Below are 24,977 nucleotides of genomic sequence, written 5' to 3'. Positions count from 1 at the left end.
AGCACTGACAAGGGCACTCTCTGCATTGAATTTTATCTCAGTTGGATAACAATACCTAAATCTGTCACAGCTCAAAGTTTTAAGCATAAAGCAACTGAAATACATCACTCTGATTGCAATCAACTGCTGTCCTTTACGTGTAAGCTTTGTAGAAGAAATAACCAAGGGACATTTGTGAACTTTAATGCTGAATTAAGTTCTATCAGTTTTTGATATGCAAATTTACAGCAAAGTTCATTTGTGTTAGTTAAATTGTAATGCCCATGTAAAAAACATAATGGGTACAAAAAGAAAATGTGTCCAATGATTATGGAAATGAAAGTTATTATGTCACCAAAAAATGTGGCTCGTTCTAGAACAAAAGCTCGACGTAATCAAGTTTCATGAAAAACGTACATTATTTGTGAGACTAAACTGTAAAAAAAGAATAGAAATATAACCAGTATAGAAACTTATTAAAGCAAAAGATGAATATAAATCACAACATATGGCTATGGCTTCTTATTTATCAGAAGTAGTGACTAAAACTAGAAGCACTTCAGCAGTAAATATGGCTTAGCTATTATCCATATGGATTCAAGACTTAAAATGACTTCCACTTAGTCAAATGGAAATCCGGGCCAAAATGATGATTTACAATGATTTGAAAGCTACTGATGATACAGAAAATGAAGGTGAGGGGGACTAGTGAAAATTTTACTATAAGTCATGGGTGGTTTTTGCCATTTTAAGCAATGAATTGATATTCACAGCAATCACTGATAAATGGCTTTATTCTGGAAAAAAATCACTGTCACACAATTTTAGAGCAGTGAATGAAAAGCCTTGGATATAAAATTTCAAGAAAAAACATTATGTCACACTGTTATGTGAAAACAAAGCAGAGAATTTCAAAATACAATTGATGCTTGTGTGGTGTGCAGAATCATAAAGTGCCTAAATTAATCAAAATAATAAGCTCTCATTGTTGTGGTATTCAAATAAGAAAACAAGGGTCACAAGAGCTTTATCTGAAGATTGATTTATCAGTTCTATTCACACTAAATGTTGCTGCATATAAAAAAAAAAAATCAGATTTTAAGATTTTATTAGTCACAGGCAATGCACCAGCTCATCCAATTGGTATCTGTGATTTAAATGAAAATGTATGAATTATTTTTCTTCCACCACACATGATGTTATTGATTCAACCAATGGATCAAAATATCACCGTGACAGTTAAGGCCTATTATTTGCATTACACTTATTTTTACACACTATAAAATCCACAAAGGCAAAAATGAGCTTAGCTTAATGGAATTTCGAAGAGTTATAACACCAGACATGTTACAGAAAATATATGCAAAGCACGAAATGAATTAATGGCAAACAATATGAGGATTGCATGGATCATGCAAATGATTTTATAGATTCTGAAACTCATTTTGAAGTCATAAACAGCATAGTAGGAAGTGACAGCAACTTAAATCAGATTCCATCCCACAATTCAGTGCACCATATCCATCATTAATGAACTAGATAATGGTGCACTTATTAACACAGATCAAGGGTGGGCAAATACTTTTAATCACGGGCCCAAAAAAGGTCTTTTTTAGTACATTAATCATGTGAGCAGAGCTGTTGCAAGGTGCAATGGTGCTTGAGTGATAATCTTTTGTGGTGCAAATATTGTTTGTCAGGATGCAATGGACAACACATCCCTCCTCAGTAGAAATTTACAAACTAATAATTTAAAAATAGCATTTTATCTCAGATTTTTTTCCCTTTTACATAAGCCCCAGGTAGTGAACAATGGGTACAATGGCTCTGCATGAGGGTCAACCAATGAAATATAAAACATGCACATAAATTTCAAGAATAACAAACAGGAAAAGCATCTATAAATAAACACGTTTTTTTTTTTAATTTATAGCTTTACATAGTTTTATTTTCATTACAATTTTTTGTAAACACAGTGTAATAAAAGAGTACAGTTGTGTAGTTACACACTGTTTGTTAAAAAAAAAAAATAATATATGTTTACTGTAAGATGTGAAATCTCGAATGCTCGTTTGAAATTATTTCATCCAAATTAGGCCCCATTTCACCTGTAGTAATCCTTAACCCCTTTTGCAAGAGCATGTTGCTAAACTACCCTCCACAGACAGGTGTGAAATAATATGCATCAATTCCAAATGGCACTAGCAGCCAGATGATGCACTAGTGCATCGTCATTTGAATTGACCTTCCAGATGGGTGTGGCATATATGCACTTTCAAACATACACATTCTTTTAGAATCACTAGATGGCATTCCAAGTTTACTACAGTTACTCCAGTTTGTATTCAGTTTGATCTTCTTTAGATAGCAGATATTAAGTTTTTTTGCACTGGGTAAGAAAGTTAAACTAATAGTACGATGTCTATGAGAAAGAAGTTTTTAACGGAAGAAGAGTATATTCAAATTGTAAACACCATCAGTGTCCATTCGAGCCCATGAGTGACTATTCTGACACTAGAGATTTAAGTGAGAATAGTGATTCTGTTACCTAAATTTTCTCAGAGACTGAACTGGAAGTTTGTTTTGCTTTCACCTCACAATCCAGCAGAACAGAGGCTACTCCACCACAAACTCGATCTTTTAAGTAACAGAAGCCTTATGAATTTACAGGAATTGCAGAAGTAAACTTAATTCAAAATTATGTGAATGAAACTGATTTTTTCAACATTTTTTCCCAATAATTTAAACATAACAGTTGAAGAAACTAATAAGGTCTATGAACAAAAGATAAGTGAAAATCCATCTTCATCCAAAATCAACATACTTCTGTAGATATGCCTCAAATGAGAAAATTCCTAGGATTAATTATTCTGTTGGGGGTGTAATTAAAAGGTTTGACCTGAAAATGTGTTTCATAACCAATGAAAGTGACCAGATTATCATAAAATGTCTATTTTCTGAATCATTTATGCTGTAATATTTAATCATATATTTTATTTTTTACATACGAGATATAGATTTAACCTTCCGGCACACACACTATGCTCAAAATTTACGACAAATTCGGTTTTTAATACACACTTTTTGATTATCGCAGCTGAGACGTCTGAATGTCATTTCTATTCCTTCTTTCAACCCTTCCCCACATCATGGAATGTGCCAAAAGGAAGTCATATGACATTTTTTGTTTTTTACTGGGCTTTTGCGCTACGTGGCAGCTTCTTCGTAAAAGTTATCACACGCACGCGCGGTCATGGGGGGGAAGTATTCGGAAAATATTTTGTAATATTGTGATGTGTATTATTAATTGATGTGTTTATTTATAATTAATTGACGTGTAATATTTTAATTCATATAAATTCCGAGTCTATAATTTTTATATCAGTTTTTCATGGTAAAAAAATATGTGCAACCAGCTGATTTTGCTCACATTTTTCAAGAATTATCTGATGAAGAAAAAGAAGACAAGGAAGCTTTAGGATGTGAGAATAATAGCACTGTTACTTGAGTGGAAATTATAGCCTAATTTGAATTGTTATATATGATAGGAATAAGAAAAAGGACTCCATGTAAATGGAAAAGAATTCTCATGAGATAGCACTGGAATTGAAATAACAAGAGCTGTGATGATCTACACAAGATTTTTATTTCTGAAAAGTTGTCTTCGATTCGATCATAAATCAACAGTACAGGACATATGAATACTAAAACTAGCTTGGATTTTAAGAAATAGATATTAAATAATAAAATTTTATAATAAAATACATCATTGCTTTTCATCCTTACTGATTTGAACATTTAAAAATAATTTACTATCATTTAAATTTGATATTATTTGTATTTTGCAGTAATAAGGTTAATATTTCATGTTTTAACAAATTTATTATCAATATTTACTCATTTCTGTCATTTTTCATGCCAAAAACAATAAAATAACAGATGTCGTAAAAAATAGGACTCGTGCTTGCTCATGTAAAATTCCCCCATGCTCCGTACTATAAGGTTAAGTAAGTTTTTTTTACAACATTTCATCAAGATGAGTCAAATATTTTATTTTGGATTTAGATTTTAGTTACAATTTTTTTCAGAATCTCTTGATATTCTATATTTATGATTATATTACTGTTAAGTACCATTACTTAGAAAGAAAAAAAAAAAGGGGGGGTTAAAAAATAGTTTTTTTTTTTTTTTTTAAAGCTAGGCTTAGTGATGTGAAATATCCAGTCTTGCACGATCGTACTATTGCATATTGCAACAACACACCATCTCCAAGTTGAGTTGTGCTAAGCGGCATGGCATCACATAAGAGGATTAACTACTGATGCATATGAGAGTAATGTGAAAAGTTTTCAGCCTGACATTGAAAGACTGCAACTATTAAAAAATGATTTTATTTTTCTACATAATCTCCCTTGACTTCAACACACTTGGTCCAGCATTTCTTCAATATCAGAAGTCCTTCCCGGAAGTGAAAGTCTGGAAGGTTGTGAAAATATTCATCTACGATCCTATCAACTTCTTCATTGGATGTGAAGGGCTTCTCAGAAACAAATGTCTTCCAGTTTGAAAAGACAGAAGTCTGAGGATGCCAAATCAGGAGAATGGAGGAGGGGATGGCCAAGCAAATAGTACACCAAATCCCACAGTTTTCCCCATCGCCAACGCACCCTTGTGTACAGGTGCATTGTCCTGGTGAAAGACAATTTTTTTCTTCTTCAAGGCAGGCCTTTTCTCACGAATTCTGGCATCCAGCTGGTCAAGAAGGATGGAGTAATATTCACCTATAATTGTTTTCCTTTTTGCAAGGTAATCACTATAAGCTCCCTTCCGCATCCCAAAACACATTGGCCATGACCTTTCCAGTAGATGAGATTGACTTCGCTCCACCCACTGTTTGGACTGTTTCATTTCTAGCGTGTAGTCATGGATCCATGTCTCATCCATGGTGACAAATCGCCGCACAAAATCGGTAGCATCCCTGTTGAATCGGTACAAAGATTGCTGTGAAAATCGTTTGCACATTTGCTTTTGATCAGCATTCAGCAAATGTGGCACCCATTTTGCATCCTTAATTCTTTATGCAAGATGTTTCGCACGCTTTCTTTTGATATCCCCACAGCTTCAGCTATCTCACACACCTTCATTTGCCTATCATCCAACACAATATCAAGCACTTTTTCAATGGTTTTCAGTGTGGTTGCAGTCTTTTGGCCTTCCTTTACATGGGTCATCTTTGAGGGATATGCGACAACGTTAAAATTCAGCTGCCCACTTTTTAACTGTTGACATGGAAGGAGTAGAGTCTACGTAAACTTTTTTCAACTTTGGATGAATTTCTTTAGGGCTCCATCCAAAATGAAGAATTTTATGACTGCATGATATTCAAGCTTATCCATTTTAATGAACAACACGCAAGACATCTACTGCAAAAATTCGTTTAAACAAACTACATGACAGAACAAGTTGAAACTTGACATACAAACTAATGTCACCTGCACCCAGGTAAGAAACACAAATTTTTGCTGATTGGAGTACGTTCTCTTGGTCAGACCGAGAACCTTTCACATACACATGTCAATCCAAATAAAACTAAATACTTTTGATATAATCCCTAATTTTTTTTAATTCATTTACATTAAAAAAATTTTAATTTGCTCCAATGAAACTTTGTCAAACAAATGATTTGACTGCAAATCAATCAGTTCTAAGTGAATCTGAACTGGAATATCTTGCAAATTAAAATTAAATACGGTTTCCTTTAAATTATCTACTCCTATTGGTCATCAAATGATTGACATGTCTACTAATCCATTTTTAAATAAAAATTTAATAGTGAAATGTCTTTTCCCAAAGCTCTCTTTCATGGTCATTCTTTACCTCAGTAGTATTCAAATTTCATTGCTTAGTTTCTACAGTGAAGCTGCTAGAAATGATAGAACTATATTCTTTCGTGGATGCACATGCTTTCCAGCATATCTAGTATTCTCAGTTTAGGTTGAGTGTTAGTATAGTCACGAATATATATATTCGATTACACACTGTAACAACAGCTATGCCGATTTTGATAGTTTACATGCAGAATCAAGTAGATGTCGATCAGCCACAAAGAGATGAAAATATCATTGCACAGGATTTCATAATGGGCTGGATTAACTAATTAAAAGGGCTGCATTTGGCCTAGAGACTAACTGTTTCCTACACCTGACACACAAGAACAATAGCAGGATAACTTAAACAACAGTGAGTATATTGAAGAGCCTGCATGAATATTAACAGCTGAATAATAATAAAAAAAAATTATTGAAAATGGCTAAAACCTTGTCAAAGCATACTATGAAGTTGATGACTACATTGAGCATAATAATGTAACAGTTTGCAGAAAAATAAACAACACAATTTACTGCTACAAAGAAATGAATGAGGAGAAAAAGCCAAAGTAGAAAAACATGCAGACATCAATATTACAAGTTTTAAAAAATAAAAATGACTTATGATGCACATGCACGGATAAATAAATAAAATAAGGAATAGTAACTTAAAAAATACATTCCTAAACTTACTTCATAAAATTAGAAAAACAAAATTATTTTGGAAGGTTTTTTCTAAAATTATTTCAAATGCAAATATTTAAATTTATTAACCACATTTGAAGCAATGGAAAATAAGATTTTTTTTTTAAAACCAGTAATCCTTTTTTGTATGTATTTATTTCATCGATTAATCAGTTTTCAAATAGTTCAGGAAATTTGAGGATCTGGTTACCTAGACTATGTGAAGTATTGCTGTTGTTTCAAAATGAAAAAGATTACTATAGTTAAACACATACTACTTTTTGCTTTTAAGTAATTAAAAAAAGCATTACAAATATTTTATTAAGCAAATTTTCATTCTACAAAGACTTGAGAAAATGCGAGTAATTCACCAGTGTACAGTTTTCATAATTTTATTCTAAACTTTCTGATTAGAAGAAGAATATGCTTTGGTTGGCATTAAACCTTAAATGCATGTAGCATTGCATTTGGCAACATATTGATATTTAGTCATGTAAATAAAATCAAAACACAAATTTTAGCTTACCGCATAGTGTAACCAATTGGATACATACTGTTCACGTATATAATTTTGAAAGTTTCGGTGTGGTGGCACCACTAATGGCGTAATGGTCATTATTGTGTGACTTGATATGCAAGGTGTGGACATCATTTGTGTTTGATTTTGTGTTTTTTGTTATTGTGATGTATTCAAAGTTTTAAAATTGTTTGAACAAGTTTATAAGGTATGTATTATTACACATTTGCCTGTCATAATTTTTTTTTGTAAAAATTAATAATTTGTTTAAAAAATTGGAATAACTTAGTTCAGATTTTTAAAAATTATTTTTCCTATTTTATTTGGTATCAATTCTAATATATTTTTGACTTTGAAAATAAAAATTCATGCATTCAAGGGTTAAGTAATTAAAGTGTGTGTGTGTGTGATTATGGCAAAGCCTCGAGGGCTATCTGCCTAAGAGGAGGGATGCCTTCGTGGAGGACTTTCTAAGGGAAACTGGCTCGTATACACGTTACACATGGGAAAAACCACAAAAACGCCCATGCAGCCAGCCCGTTCACGGGGTTCGAACCTTGGACTGAACTACCAGTGTTCAGCGACTTTACCGCTCGGCCGCTGGTGGGTTAAGTAATTAAAGATTGTAGATACTGTTTTCAAAATCTGGTATATTAATTTCTTTTAGTTACTATAAAACTTAAATTTACATATTAAAAATATCATAATAATATTAATGATCAAAAACAGTAAATAACCTTATATTGATTCTATTTTATTGATATCAAGATTTCTGGAATTTTATTTCTTATTTCCTTGTTTATATGTTGCTTATAAAAATTTAAAAACATGCAGTTACATAAATTTAAAATATCATACATACGATTGTATAATTTTATGTAGTTTAATTTCATAATGTATATTATTAAAGATCAAAAACAGTAAGCAGACTAAAAACATGAATCACAATAAAGCAAAAAACAAAACATCAAGATATGCTCAAACATCAAGTATAAAGAATTTCTTTTTTGCTATTTTAGAATTGCAATTTTTTTCTAGCCTTTTAAATTTAATTTAAATGCAAAGAGATGTTAAAAAAAGTATTGGAGCACTTCTGAAATGAGGAACTGAAGAAATTCTTCATACCGCATAAATAAAATTTAATTTACTACCATATTCTTTAAAGTATAATTTTAGATGCAAGGTTTCAGGAGAAAAAGTTATCGGGACCAGCTCAGGTATCAGCAAAAGCTGACAACCTGGTGTAAAATTCGAAGCATAAAAATAATTGCCAAAACATTCATAAAAGAATTATGTTGAAGAAAAATCCAAGGGAAAAAGTAACATAACAGATATTCATAAAATTATGACAACCAGTATCAGGATAAATAAAATTATATTTAATGTTTAACAAAGAAATGTTCTAATATGGCTTCTTTTTATTCTCCAACATTATAATCTTACCAAAAGTCTGAGTATATTTATAGTAACATCAATAACATTTAAGCAAAGTTCTGACAGAGCGGTTAGGCACAGCAACTGAAAAACATTATTTCATTTCTTGGCATATCCTGCTGCACACCCACTGGGGGTGGAAGGAATTTTTTTTTTTTTATTTTATTTTTTTTTTTTTATTATTATAACAAAAACAGACTTCTCTGACCTTTGACAATAATACCAGTGCCACCTATTTTGACTGACAGTCTAGACATTAATTAATGGCCACAGACTTACCTTATATACATGTTCCAATCAACAAGAGTGCAACGATTCATATCAAGTTGACACTGATAAAATTCACTGGAAGTTTATTCTAAACACCATGCATGAAACGAACTGCTGTTATGTAAAACTGATTCCCAATCCTTCAAATCAATTTTGACCACATAATCTTTTTTTTTTACTTGGTATATATCTTCACATCTCCATTTTGGTGTTCACTACTTCACACTCCTCCATAACCTTTTAATAGTTTACGCATGACAACCAGTATCGAGACCAATAGAGTCATATTTAAGATAAATGCAGAAATCTTCAAATTCAGCATCTGTTAATTTTCCAGTATTATACCCTTTAGAACTCAGTAATATTATAGTGCCATCAATAATATTTTCTTTAATAACTTTAATCAAAGTTCTGGCAGAGTGTGTAGCCACAACGAATAAAAACATTCTCATGTTTCTCGGCAATTCCGCAGTACACCCACTGGGAAAGAAGGATAGGATCAACATCATTCTTTCGATGCAAAAACAGACTTTCATCAGCTTCCACAACATTAACAGTGCCACATATTTTAACTGATGGTGGAGCCATTAATGCACGGCCACAGACTTACCTTACCTAACTGTTCCAGTCAATAACAATACAATGATCTATATCAAGTCTATACTGACCAAATTCAAGGGAAGTTAATTCTAAACACTATACATAAATGAAACAAACTGCCATTAAGAAACTGATTCTCTGTCAAGGCAATTTTGAAAATGTAATCCTTTTATTCTTTCCCCGGCATGTCATATCTTCACATCTCTATTTTGGTGCTTCCTTTGAATTGAAGTAGAGATTCATTTTATGGTTTATCGAGCACTTCCATTCTGAGCAAATAATTCCTCATTCCTGAAATTTTTTAGACCTTGTTTCCTCATGAGATAAGTCCCATGTTTTTCTATCCATAGTAAATACAATAACAATAAAACAAAAGTGACTGTTACAGCTTTAGAATTTGTATTCACATTGCTAATTTAATAAAGTATCATTTGCAGGTTCAAGAAAGCAAACAGGGTTGAAAATAGTCAAAGATTAGAGCATACAAGAATATTTCGTGAATGTGAAGAAAGATGGATTGAGACAAATTTACATTAACACAAGCGCATTGAAATTGACTCTAAAAAAGTAGGCTTGGGAAATGTACATCCCGAAATTGTTAAAAATGTTGTAAGAAAAACATAAGCATTATGCAAGAATACCTCGGACAGAGCTCTACATTAGCAAAGAAAATCGAAAGGCTAAATTGGTATTTGCTAAAATGTATGTAAAACAGCCAACGGTATTTTGGAAAAATGTCATTTTTATGGATGAAAGCAAATATAACATTTCTGGATTGGATGGCAAGCAGTGCATGCGAAATACAGCAGCGCATATGAAAAATGTGCAATCTACTGTTGAAATATAGAGACATCCACCAAATGGTCTGGTGTGAGGAAATTTATAGATGGTATAATGAATAAATAGGTCTATTCTAACGTTCTAAAGTGAAATTTAAAGCAAAGTGATAATTGGAAATATCTAGACATTTTAAATTGTAACAGGATAATGACCCAAAACATACTGCTGACATATGAAAAACTATGGATCTTTTACCAGCACCCTGGTATGATTAAGACTCTGCCCAGAATTCAGATCTTAATCCAACTAAATATCTGTAGGTTTATTTACAGCAAAAAATCAATGAACACCGTATTTCTAAAAAGGAGTTAAGAAAATATCTTACCAAAGAGTGGACCAGCAATGATGTATCATTTTCAGCAAAATTAGGTAAATCCATGCCAAATCGAGAGCGAGAGGTCATGAAGTGCAAGTGTGGTACAACAAGATATTAATCACCAAGTTTGTGTTTTTTTTTTCCCTTAATTAATTGGATAGTATCCTAATACTTTCTTGGATAACTTTTTGACCTGACTTCTTTTACTTTACATTGTAAAAATTACACATCACTATATGATTTTTGTTCGAGTTATTAAAATGTGATGTACTCTTTCTTTTCGTTTTGTTTCATTTGTATATTTAAGTTATATGTTATGATAATACTGGGAACTTGTACTGTGTCCCAATACTTTTTTGAGTGACTATATGTTAAGCAAATATTTATGATGATTTAAAAATATATGCAGTTGCATTAATTTAAAATATCACATATATCAATATATAATTTTTCTTTTAATCTTTATCTTTCCCAACTTACTTGATCAACTGTTATTTCTCCAATAACTTTACTTCCATACATTTCACGGAATTTTTTAACATTCTTCTGATGTTCTATAATCTTTTTTGCCATAAGACCCTTTAAATCCTGAAATATATAATTTTTAAAATTAATAATATAAAAATATTTCAGATGATACAAACATGCATACAATTTTTTTTAAGAGAAAAATATTTTACCGTTGTATCACTGATATGTTTCACAAGCACAGAAAGTGGTGCAAAAGGAGCCTGAAAGAAAAAAAAAAAAATGATTTTAAAATTATACATATGAAGCATTTTTAGGACCATACAAATTAAAAAAATAAACAAAATAAAGCATGGATATGTCCAAATAAGTCCTTTATGAATAATTTAGATTTTGTTTAACAAGCTGATTTTTTTAAAAGTATAATACTTTAATAATATAATTTGCAATAGTTTTATTCATTTGATGAAGTTAGTTTTTAATTCTACAACACTTAGTTTTTGTTCTCATATAAATTTTAAAACACAAATTATGACTTCATCAGTGGATTTTCTGCAGAAACTTTTTTTTTATTTTTTTTTTTTTATAAATTTTTGAAAAGCAAGCCGAGAAAGCTCGAGGAACACACAGAATATGTTTTTAGATGTTGGCAAGAGTTAGCAAGTAAGAGGTGAAACTACTAGAAACATTATATAAAAACTCATAATAGAAATATTACATAAAACATAACGAAGCATACAAGCTAACTGAAACTTGAAACTAAACAAAATTACACATTTTGGAGGAGACAAACTTAAGGAATTGAAGGACAAACATAGGTTATTGAAGCAAAGTAATTAAAACCCCAACATCAGTTTAGGGTTGAATTTTGCTTTTTTTAAAAAAACATAAAATCTGTATAAAACTTCAACTTCAGTTTGACAATACAGATCTTGTAAATTGATTTAGATAAATTGGTCTTAAATATTATCACATATGCCAAAGGCAGATACTAAATTTATGAACAGACACTTAAACTGAGTATTAAGAAATGATTGCATAGATATTTGCAACTGGAACAAAGAAAACACCCCTCTTGGTCAAAAGCTTGCATACTATAATAATTCAGAATTAACAACTCATTTTTGGCATTTATATCAAAAATATAAATTTACTTTTCCATATTTTATCTGATAAAATACTAAAAAAATTAATTTAATTATTAGTAAATGGATTTTTCAAAATTAAATAAACATACCTATGAGATATATGAAATGCTGTAGTATTTCACTGACTTTTATTTTATTTTACTACTTCATTCTTTGAACAAAAAAAAAAAAAAAAAAAAATGCAAAAGTATGCTTTTGAATTTTAGGAAACATTTCATTATTCAGATGTAGCAAGATCCCCTACCTCCCCCCATAATAAGCAACAATATTTAACAGTAATATTACAGACTGGTTACAGTTTAAAAAGCATTAAAATATTATGCAGCTTTAAAAAAATTTAGTAGTGTTAAAAAATTATAGAATTTAAGTGTTATGATAAAGAATGATTCTGATAAAAAAATTATTAAATTTTAAGAAAAGACTTTACATTAAAATCACATTCACTTCCATTTAAGAAATATGTATATCAGATCTTGTTTCTTAAAGCATAATATTAAACATATTTATATTTTAATAATAAATAAAATTATTTTTAGAAATCGAGAAAGTAAGCAATAGTATAAATCAAATAAAAGTTTTTCACTGACAATTTATTTAAAAAAAAATCTCTTTTTTTCTTTTTTAAGAAGAGAAAAACCAGTATTCTACTTTTATAGGAAACAGAATACACAAGTGTATACACAAGATATCTCCAAGAGACTGTTCAGCCTAGAGAAAACTGATAAGAACAAGATAAAGCATTCAACCAATGAGGTAGACCTAAGAAAGTAAACTTCTCAAAGAGTTCCACTGATTAAGATACATTTGTAAAGATTAATTCCTTCATGATATTCAGTGATTACTTCTAAACTACTGAAAATGAGTTAACCAGCAGTAACAAGTAAGTAAGTATTATTCCTTAATACTTTTATTTAAGTCATAATGATATTAGAATATGAGGCCTAAATTTCCAAATCTACAAAAGTTCTGCAAATAATTTTAAAGAGAAATTAAAACATGTTTTGTATGTAAATACACACAAAAAAGGTTTATGGCATTATTTTTATACATGATGGAAAGCCTTTATTTTAGCTTTACACATTTTCTTTCATATTTTTACAACTTATTACTTTTAAGAATTTATAATTAATAGCAAAAAAACACAGAAGTAATATTACGGTTGAAAAAACAACTTCCTAACCTCAGAATTATATGTGATAATTATTAAATTCACAAAATCTGTATGATAACAAGGAAGTAACATTAACTCTTTTAAAGTTTGAAATTCTTACTCAAAGATAAACAGAAAAATTGTTGAAAATATAGCTTACCTTTTTTTTTGGAAGGGGAGGGTATTCAAGGGTTTAAAGGCAATTTCCAAAAGAAATTCTTTTGTTAATCAAATATTTTTATAATATTTTTAAAATGTATATGGAATAGCCAATGCTTTTCCTCAAAGTTTTAAACAAGCCTTGGAAAATATAAAGTAAGGTAATATGGTAAAAATTTAATTTTTACAGCGATATTCCTGAATGTATTAATATCATGTTTATAAATAACTATTAAACAAAGGCAGGGAGAAAGCAAAGTAATACCACAGTACAGTTAAAAAAGAATTCAGACACACTTATGTTTAAAAACACTATGCAAAATACAATTTAAGATTTATAATTACAGTTCTAAGTTTAAAAATGTGTCAAGACTTTTAGGCAATAAATAAAATTTTTTTAATGTTATTATATATTTCATGAATAATCTTGTTAAAAATATTACACATAATTTTTATATAAAATTAGCACACGAGTTGAAAGTCAGATGGCTATCTTGAATACCTTTCTAAATACAATGTCGCAACATTTATTATTTCACACTGATATTAAACAGCCAATAGCAGTTTGGGATTAGAGCTGCTATATTTAACAGTCTGTGAAATGTTTCCCAGAAATATCGAAGTGTGCTTCCCAAAATAACATAGCCTTATTTTTCACAATTTTTTTAATGTCAAGTAAAAACAGTAGATATAACATACACAGTAATTTTACAACAGAATTTGTAGGTAATACAGTGACTGCATGAAATCGGACATAACATTAAACACTGTAGATAGTGTGATACGCACAGTTTACATAAATATGGTAGCTTAATTGGGATTCTATATGCATAAGGCATTTCCAACATTAAATGAAATAATAATAAAATCCACTGTATGCTTACAGATTAATTTCTTTCTTTTCTTTGTATGTATAAAAGTAAGAGATATTTGAACTTAATTCTCAAATAAACAGAACAATGAAAACGTATCATACTGGTACTATAAAACTGCACTTTACAAACTTTCTAGCAATGCAATACATGTAAATTCAGATGTACTGGGAAGGTAACCAAAGAAATGGAAGAAGATTAAAAATCAATGATTATTTATAAATGTTAATAATACTGCAAAACAAATAAAACTTTAAAATATTTTGAAACCTATTAAAAATTATCTCCCGAGCAATATCATTGTCAAAGTATGACAATATCCCCTAACATAGCAGCACATTAAAAATCCTGCTTATGATTATCTGCTTGGAAAAGATAAATGCAGTTTTGCTATGTACTAATCAACATTCAAAATATTTTTCTATCTTATGATAAACAGTTGAAATTAGTAATTAAAAATATTTGTGCTGGATTTAGAGAACCCAACCTTTTATCAACTTGAGTCCTGGATATTTCCCTGTTTAATATATTTAATGCTATAGTGGGTCCCGATGGACCAGAGCTAGACATTCCATTTACACTTCACTGGACCATATAGACATTTAATTTAGGCAATATTGGTTTTTGTTTGGTCAATACTTTAAGAAAAAGAATATAATACCTAAAAACATTAATGCAATCTTCTAAAATGTGGAAACAAGGGTGATGTTTGCTTGTACATTGATTACAGAAGGTTATAACTTTTTGCATTAAAATTTTTCAACATCTTTGAACTTAATATTTGTGTACAACATCCAATGCAATACCTCCTAACTTTGTGCGCTGCCTTCCTTTTTTTTTTTCCCCAAGTGACACCTAGGGTTTTGTACCTGTGTCGATTTGCTCATCCTTCTTCACTGTAAAATGCCTTAATACAGTCAAAAGTCATTAATCCGGACTCGTCGGGACTTCGGCGATTCCGGATTATCGATTTTTCAGGATTATAGATCATCAGTTTAAATCTGGTAAAATGGCATGCAGAAATTATAAAATTAAAAATATGAAACCGTAATTTATGAAATAAAGAACAATTATGATTTAATGGGTATCAAAATTTACAAAAAAAAAAAAAAAAAAAAAAAAAAAGCTTAATATTTATTTGTTTACTTTATTAAACATTTCTTTCACTGTAAGTTGTTTAAGTTGCTTCGTTTTATGTGATAATACTTTCTCTTTAATTCTATAAACAAACATAATTTCTTCTTCAGTTACAAAGTTCCGCTGTTCAAGTCCTATAATTACTGTGTCGAGAATACCGACTAATTTGTCAATCAAAATTTTTTCGTTTTCAATAACCTCTGTGTCACTTTCTTCACTATCGGAAGCAAATTATAATGAGGAGGAATTTGATTTAAATCATATCAAAGACGGAGTACATCGAGATGAAATACTACATTTAGTAAGGAATGATAAGCCAAATAAAATAAAAACATCTGCCCTGAAGATAAGGATAGTGCTGACAGATCAAACTTCCAATTCATTGCGCTCCGCTGATTATCTTTGCGATTATTTTGGAGAGTACCGATCAAATGGGTATTTTTTTATGAATTTTTTGGATAAATTTACACTTGTGTACTAGTTGTGTACAGAGGTATGGCCTTTATGGAATACATCTTCACATAGATTCATAACTATATTCCTTGGTGTTGCATTCACATCGCTGAAAGTTTTGTTTTTATAAACATGAAAGCTGCATGTATATCTGAGACCGCAGCCTAGTTCGGAAATTTTTATTCCCTGTGTCACTTTTGCTTCATGTATTGTCGGAATATAATTTATCCATGAAATGGAATCACTGATTCATCAATAGAAATCAATTTCGTCGAATGATAATACTTTAAATTTTTTTTTTCAACTTGTAGATAATTGGCTGGATTTTCCACAAATGGCTGGTAACATCTGCTGTTTCATGAAGCATCCTTAAAAGGACCTCAAATGGGTTACTGCTCATTACTTTATTTGGGAATGGATGATAATATATAGGATCCCTGGTCTATCATAAAGTTATGCATGGATCAAGATAATGAGCCCAAAGTGCTTTATTTTTTCTTTATTCATAGGCACCCACCAATCTACACGCATCGAAGCATTTACTGATTGTTTTTTGCACTGCTTACATATTTCTTTGATCGCTTATTCGATGAGGCATTTCTTCTGTGATCAGTTTCGCATGCAAGTCTTCCACATTGAGACAATTTTGTGTGTTTGATATTATTTATGTCAATACCACATGTGCCCGTAAATGCTGTAATGCTAGGTTGATTCCCTCTTGGATCAAACTGTCCCTGATCACCTGTTGTATTATTATCTATACAACCATTCTCTAATGAATTATCACCTTCAAATGAGAGCAATACATGATGATGATGTCGAGGCAGCGAAATTTGTTCCCATGATGTATCACTTGCTCACTCATCCATTTTCACGACAACAAAATTCAGAATTTCTGGTCAACAGGAAAAAAAAAAAAAAAAACTTTGTGAAAAGCTTTGAAATGAACGAAACTGGACCACGACATGTGTGTACCTGAGGATTTGTTAGGGATTCCGGGTGTCGTTAGGCCTTGGATTTCTGAGTGGATACCCCCTCAACATGTCATGAGATCCACAACAAATTACTCCCTTTCATTAATGTACAAAGAGGTTTGAAGGTTTTAAATTTATGTCAATACCACATGTGCCCGCAAATGCTGTAAAGCTAGGTTAATTCCCTCTTGGATCAAACTGTCCCTGATCACCTGTTGTATTATTATCTATACAACCATTCTCTAATGAATTATCACCTTCAAATGAGAGCAATACATGACGATGATGTCGAGGCAGCGAAATTTGTTCCCATGATGTATCACTTTCTCACTCATCCATTTTCATGCCAACAAAATTCAGAATTTCTGGTCAACGGAAAAAAAAAAAAAAAAAAAAAAACTTTGTGAAAAGCTTTGAAATGAACGAAACTGGACTACGACATATGTGTACCTGAGGATTTGTTAGGGATTCCGGGTGTCGTTCAACAAATTACTCCCTTTCATTAATGTACAAAGAGGTTTGAAGGTTTTAAATATATTTTTAAATCCTAATGATTCCCTGAGAATATAATCCGTTTATTATTGTCTGCATTAAAATGTTATACCTAATACATGCATTTTATTTTATCACCTTACCTGCACAGACAATATTATTCGCTTCAAATTTCATTATGACTATGTTGACCAATTATGAATGACACTGTTGAACTAAAATTTTCAAAATTCATTTTTCAAAACTTGCATTCTCAAATAATATTTTACTTTTCAATCAAAACTTTTATATTTTTTGGTTAGAGTAGATTGAAGGGTGACCCTTGTATTATCGTGAAGTTGTTTCATTTATCGCCAAGTTGTTGTTTCATTTATGGTAACCTGAGTAGTTAAGTTTTATGGAAACCCTATTATGACATAATTGGCTGCATGATTGCAGTACATTTTGAATTATGAGAAAAGATTTGTAAGGAACTGTAATTTGATTTGTGAGGCTTAGGAAGTACATTGCTTGTTTTGCGGTTTAAATGGTCGATGGTTGGATATGGTAAGATTAATTTGAAGTTTCTGTATGATTTGGAAAGAAAGGGGAAAAGAGCATTAATTGACAGGTGTGTAAACAAAGGTTTACTTAGCAGCCATTATTAAGTGTCCTGTTTGTAGGAAGGAAATGCATATGGTCGAATGTTGGATGATATTTTTGACACTTATTTTTGTGAATTTCTGTCGCGATGCCAGTATGCAAATTTTAGGAAGTTTTCAGATGCTGTTATGGAATTTTGTTTAACTGAAGACACGTTAATTTGTAAATAAGTGGATATTTCCTTTGTTATGTTACTTCATTGTTTGGTTTAAAATGCAGTTTACTGAGATTATATATTTTTTGTTGACTGCTCCTTTGATTTTTTAAGTGAATACAGATCGATGTGTACTTGGACAAAGTCAAAAGAGTGTGTAATGCCTAGTTTGTGCAATTCTCTAATTTTTTTTAAGTGAAAATGGGTCATTGTGTACATGGATAAAGTCAAGGGCGTGCACGATGCCAAGTTGGTGCAATTCTCTGATTTTTTTTAAAGTGAAAATAGGTCAACGTGTACATGGATAGCGAATTTGTGGGCTTGCTATTTTGACTTTCTGCTACACAAGCCAAAATAACAAGTCAAACTGTGCAAACTTGGTATCCACGTACCTCCAAAAATCACCAAATTTTGCCAAAGGCACCCATAAATATATTTTTACCTATTTTTTTAAGAGTCTCATTAATTGAGAAAGCTACAGCAGTTAAAGCCTGGGAATTAAAAAAAAAAGTAATATATGAAATTTGGATTCCTTTATTATTTCTTTTAGTTCCATCCTAAATGTATACCGTAATTTCCGGAAGAAAGGCCGCATCATCGTAAACGCCGCACTCGAGAAAAATGGTGGTAAAAAATTAAAATTACACAGAAACGCTGCATCAGCGTAAACGTTGCAATAGATTAAATTGCGCGTGACATCGTCGTGGGCCGTATAGATGCAAAAACTCAACCTAAGTCCTGATATATGACATACCACTTAAGAAAAATGCATGAAATGAAACCATAACTCAAAAATAAATTAAAGGTAAGAAATGTGGAAAATATATTTACCTTCACATATATACTTATATTTACCCACTAAAGAAGTCCATATTTGTAATACTCAGACTATATTATAAAAAATGTTGCAACAACAAAATATTAAATTTAGATGACAAAAGGAAATTTTAAATTTTACTTATGAATTACAGCAAACTATACATCACATGAAGCCATCAAAATCTGATTCTTCACTATCTGAATTAAAAAGATTTAGTAAATCCTGATCTAAGTCTTCCAGATCGTCACATTCATCCTCTTGGTTTACAGTCTCTTTATCTAAGGATATAATTTCAGCTTCTTTGAACCCTGCTATTATTGATGATGTTTCTACCGATTTCCACCCACTTCCTGCCCACTTTGCAATTTCTTCATAAGATGCTCTACGCATTTTACCGCTTTTGGCTTATGTATGCAATCCTTCACTCATCCAACACTCCCACCGCTTTCGGACTTCAGCTTGAAGGATTTATTACTTGACAAATCTAATGGTTGTAAGATTTTTGTCAAACTACCAGAAATTATTGCTTCGGTCGTAGACAATTTTTGACATCTGGTTTTCACTGACTCAAAGAAATGAGCACGCATGGAATCCATTATCAATAACCCCTTTGGTTGGAAAAAAGATCCCACACAACACTGCCAAACTTTTTGTAGCCACTCATGCATGATTGTTTCGCACATCTAGCCGTTCTCGTTTGCACAAATAATTACGTCATTAGGAAAATCTCCCTTCGGAATAGTCTTTCGTTTAAAAATGATCATCAGCTTTAGCTTGTCACCGTTTGCGGCACAAGCTAACACACATGTAAATGACGTTCTTTCATGCCCCGTCATAAACACAGATACAGTTTTTGCACCAGTTTCATCAACAGTTCTGTTTGCAGGAGAGTCGAAAGCTAACGGTGTTTCATCCATATTTATTATCTGCGACCGAAGAAGTTTTTTTTTTTGTCAATAATAGCTGTTACATATTTTAGAAAAGATGACTTTTTATCCTGCCAGTCCATTGGTAATTGTTGGCAGACTGTTGTTCTAATACGCACAGAAATATTTTTTCTTTTCATAAATCTGCTACACCTCCTTTGAAATCATTTATGTTCATTCGTTTTGCTATAAATTTTGCTTGTAAGCGAATTTTTACAGTCGAAATTGCCATTCCCTTTCCTCGTTGCTCCTTTATCCAGTTTGCAAGGTCGTCCTCTAGATTTGGCCACCTTACAGTACCACTTCTTTTGGCTCGTTTCTATTGTGGCATATTTTTAAGAAGTTCTTTTTCAGTTCTAAAACGTCGAATACATCTGTCGTCCACTTCAACTCTCGAGCTGCTGCTCGATTTCCAATTTGTTCAGCACGTGAAATTACATCAAGCTTAAAATCAGCAGTATAGCTTCTGTGCCGTTTAGGGACATTTTCAAAAATTTTCCCCTCCCTTCTCACTTAAAAACTATACAACAAGTACTTGTACCCAAACTGATGGGATCTGTATCTGGCAGAATGCCAAGAAAAATCCATTCATGCTGAAAGGGAAATACGTCAGAGTTCGTTATTGCGAGGCAGGTGGAGTTGTGTCCGCCTTTGAAAAAAATTTCAGAAAAGGCAGGGGTGGGGAGAGGATGGGTCCTGGAAGATTCATCGAATGGCAGAGGAGAGTGAGTATTCGAACTGATGAGAATGTTGATTTGAAAGGGGGAAGAATGTTATTGTTCTGAGATCTCGTTTAAGGTGAATAAGGCATGTTTGTTCAAGGGAAAGAATGTAAACAAAATAACGTTCGCAAAAAGCAACTGAGTGGTCTTTCATGTGGGAACAGCACCAGTCTATGCACAATGACAAGGCCATCCAAACTATGTACAATGACCATCATAGGAAATATTTTATTTTTAGTGCACCTAAACGCCGCATGGGTAGAAACGCCGCACCCGCTGAAAATTTAAGTTTTAAACACGTAAACACCGCTGCGTTTCTTCCAGAAATTACGGTAATTATATTTTGCGCAAAATATTTTCTACAATATGCGCTTTTTTTGTTTGATAGTAGACGTCTGCCATTTTCTACAGGAGACAGATTTATATGCTAACAAGACGTAGAAATGGCCGGTATACCTTCATTTGCAAAAAATACTGATAAAAAATTTTCATTTACATTGTAGAAATCTTAAAATTAATTAGCAATCACATTTCATAAACAAACCTATTATATATTTGCTTTACAAAAATTTATTTTGCAAATGCAATTTTAATTTCTTTAAGTAGAATAGCTATACTTTCATTGTAAAGTCGTATAGAAATATGTAAATAAGGTTCTCATATTTTACAATTGATAATTTATACGTTGTTCTCGTTATTTATTTAACACTTACAGATGTTAACAGTTAACAGTTCATGTTAAGTTAAAAAAGTGATTCTAAATCTTTTTTTTTTTTTTTTTTTTGTTGTTGTTGTTGTGGTACACTTTTAATAATTTCAAAATTTGGCACCACACTAACAATAAAAAGAATTTTACTTAACTGTAATACACTATGTAAAATAATTTATGATAATTTTCAATGTTAAATAAAATAATATGTTCGAAAAAGACAACAAAATGTTTATGGAGTGTATTCTTATAATTACAGATTAATTATAAGAATATATTTAATGCGAAACTTGGAGCTTGATTATTTTTGATACTTTAATTTATATTTGGTTGTAAAAATGATAATGCCACTCTCATTTCGTCATCTGCATTTAAAAGCCTCGATCTTTTTTTCTTTTTAATTTCTTTTGTCCACAAGAATTTTTGCTTGCTCTCTGTCAGCTTGTGAAGGGATCTTGCGATGGAAGAAAAGTCCTTCATGAATCTCCTATAATAGGTGCAAAGCCCTAGGAAGCTTCTTAGCTGATGGGCATTACATTTCCACGATTTAACAGCTGATACCTTTTCAGCATTCATGCACACACCTTCTACAGAGATGACATGTCCGACGTCACTCCCTGTCTGAATAATTTACATTTGGGAGGACTCAGCTTTAAATTGGTTTCTTTCAATTTCTGAAGCACCTTTCTTTCTAAGATCTGTATTTCGGGATCCTGGATGCCATCAATAAAGTACTGCAGGGACAGGATTTCCCTTGTTTCTCTTGGTTACTCCGTAAAGGCCAGGTGAGAAAACCTTTCAACTTCCGTGGTTTCCTTGAGTTATTTCTGTGGGCTTCTGTTGACACAATTTTAATTGAAGCCAACTGTAGTCTTTCAAACATTTCTCCCCAAAGCACAGCTCTAATGCACCGGATAGAGCTTCAAAATCTAGCCTTTGATTTTCGGGAAGAGTCTGAAGGATATCCGCTACGTCTGCTCTCAAAGAAGCAGCGAGATGACAGACCTTAGCTTGGGAATCCCATCCATTCATATCTGCAACTATAGAAAATTGTATCTTATACGCTTGCCAGGAGGTCTTTCCATCATATGTCGATAGCTTCAGAGAGAGACGAGCAGGCATGGGTAAAAATTTAAAACTATCCAGATTGCTCCCTGTCGTTGCTTTGAATTTCTTTAAATCATCAACTTCTTTGGCGACCGCAAAACCCGTCATCAATTTGTTGTTCCATGGCAGAAACTCTGTCTTCTATTTCTCCTTTTACCGATGAAACTTTTTCTTCAATGTGTTCAACTTTATTTTCAACTGTGTCATTTCTGCCTTCCATAGCCTCGAATTTGTTTTCTATTATGCTGGTAATTTCTCATTTTGTCTTGACCTGCTTCAATCTTTTCTTAAACAGTCTTCATTTCTACTTTAACACTAGAATCACAGAAGGGGTCATTTTGACACTTAGCGAACTTTTATTTCTGACAGCTCTTTTTTTTCACAAATATCTTAATCTTTTCTCGACTTTTACTAAATCACTGTGTTTTATGAAATAGTAAAGATTTCAAGAAAATCGTATTTTTATTACAGCCTCAACAAATGATTATACCTAGAAATACAGCAGGTGTCATTTTGACCCCTTTGAGAAAAAAGAAATGTGAATACATTTCATTGTATTATCTCAACACTGTTACTTCTGTAAACTATTTTTATTTACACCTGCTAAACAAAATACAAAGGAAAAGAATATGGTGAGTCTGCATAGTTTCACATCTGCCAGTCACGAAATTTGAAATATGTGCAATACTTTCTTTGTGGAAAGAAAACAGAGAAAAGAGATTATTAAGAGCTGAATGTTTATAGATTTTTCATAACAAGTTTTAATGGAAAATTTCATTCTATTTACACGAATGTATTATAGTGACGTACTAATGGTGCGTAGAAAAGGACTAACGCATGAAGAAATCGTGAAACTGATGCAAGAATGATCTGATGCCGATTCCGGTTCTGAAATTGAAAATAATTCTACAGATAAAGATGGAGATGAAACATCTTGTGATTCTGAATTTATTATAGAGAGTAATCAAGCCAATACCATCCTCTAGCTCAAGTGAAAGTACAAATGGATTTGTTTCTACGAGTTCTCATTCTGCTGTACCTAAGAATGCCAAAGCGGGAACTAGTAGACGCTCAAAAGGGAATATGAAATTCAACGTAATTCAGACTAACACTTCTAAAGAAATTGCTAGTGTTGGAACTGTATGGAAAGTAGAAAATACTTTATATACTTCTAGTCGGCGACCTTTGCAAAATATCTTGCGAAAAAATGCAGGACCGACATCCTATGCTAAACATTACATTTGTTCTGGTAAAGCTTTTAGTGCGTGGAAGTTAATAATAAATGAAAAAATTTTACGCGTCATAAAGGAGTGTACTGATGCTGAAGTCAAGTGTAAACTTCATAATGACTCTTTCACTATTTTATTAGCAGAACTGGAAGCATTCATAGCATTGTTGTATGTAAGGGGGGCATTAGCCACCAAGGGCTTACCAATTCTTAGTTTGTGGTCCAAGACTTGGGGACCAAAGGTTTTTCATGAAACTATGAAAAAAGAGAAATTCCCTCTAGTTTCAAAAATGTAAGAAACGAGCATTTTTCTTCATTTATTATGAAACAGGACTATATAACACTTACATCATATCAAGGTAAAAGGAACAAAAATGTAATTTTCTTACGCACACTCCATTCATCAGTTGAATTTGAATCTAATGAAAAGAAGGTTCCTGATGTAATACAGTTTTACAATTCTACAAAATTCGGGGTAGATGTTTTGGATCAAATGGCAAGAAAGTACTCCGTGAAAGCACCATTGGCCAGTACATGTATTCTACAATATTTTGTACTTAGCAGGCATAAATGCATGTATTCTGTATAAGGAAGTTACAAAAGAAAATATCAGCAGAAGGGATTTTGTATTGTGTTTGGCAGAAGAAACTAAGAGAAGAATATATATCTAGTAAAAACAAATTTGTTCTCTCTTCAAGTGGCTTTGTGGATGGACAAGATTCAATAGAATAAAAAAAAAAAGTGTACTCAGAAGCTTCATTTAAAAAATTTTTTAAAAATACAAAATATTATCATTTTCCCAAAATTCTTTTTGTAAAAGCAGTCGCGAGGATGAAAGTTTAACGTGTTCAAAAATCAAAGAAAAATTATCTGTACATTTTTAAACAAACTTTTTTAGAAAAAATCCTGTTGAAAAGGTGTTAAGTTCCCTTTGTTAAATAAATTCGTATTTAATCGATTTATTGAAACACGAAATTTATTTTAAGTTCGTAAAATAGCTAAGTGTCTACGTTTCATGACGATGTGAAAATGGGAGTGTGTGGAGTAAAATTTCGCTTTCTTATAGCCCATTATTTCTCAAAATGGCACGATTTCGTCACAAAACATAAAATGAAAAGAAATTCGAATTCGAATTTCGAAAAAAATCGCTTCGAGGTGCACTGGCTCTTGTCTAGATGCACCTATGTACCAAATTTCGTAGCCGTGGGTCTATTAGCTTACACGCAGCGCGAACGAAAGATACACACACACAGACTCTTTGTTTTATTATATGTAGAGAAGATAATGGTGAATTTTCAGTCCAATTTAA

General features: G+C 31.7%; 2 protein-coding genes across 6 annotated transcripts in view; one reads left to right on the top strand and one right to left on the bottom strand.

The window, feature by feature from the left end:
* kdn (citrate synthase) overlaps positions 1-24,977 on the bottom strand; it is a 58,492-nt gene that overhangs the window by 30,256 nt on the left and 3,259 nt on the right. Inside the window, exons 1-3 of one of the 2 annotated variants that reach the window (XM_035366873.2) lie at positions 12,213-12,235; positions 11,188-11,238; positions 10,988-11,095 (exon numbers count right to left, since the gene is read on the bottom strand). In XM_035366873.2, the coding sequence (XP_035222764.1) occupies positions 10,988-11,080 (93 nt within the window). In that variant the 5' untranslated portion in view covers positions 11,081-11,095; positions 11,188-11,238; positions 12,213-12,235. Of the gene's footprint in view, positions 1-10,987; positions 11,096-11,187; positions 11,239-12,212; positions 12,236-24,977 lie in introns of those variants that run through there. The other variant, XM_035366868.2, reaches the window with a different exon arrangement.
* Positions 12,856-24,977, top strand: part of LOC118197810 (secernin-2-like) — a 184,228-nt gene continuing 172,106 nt past the window's right edge. Inside the window, exon 1 of one of the 4 annotated variants that reach the window (XM_085816813.1) lies at positions 12,856-13,007. The gene's annotated coding sequence lies outside the window, so the exon portion shown is untranslated. The remainder of the gene's footprint in view (positions 13,008-24,977) is intronic. The other 3 variants (XM_085816818.1, XM_085816816.1, XM_085816821.1) reach the window with 3 other exon arrangements.

This window comes from Stegodyphus dumicola, chromosome 5 (assembly GCF_044657685.1).
Source record: "Stegodyphus dumicola isolate Sdum_Otavi_A_Nest chromosome 5, ASM4465768v1".
Taxonomy (NCBI): domain Eukaryota; kingdom Metazoa; phylum Arthropoda; class Arachnida; order Araneae; family Eresidae; genus Stegodyphus; species Stegodyphus dumicola.
This window is presented reverse-complemented; position numbering and strand designations above follow the sequence as displayed.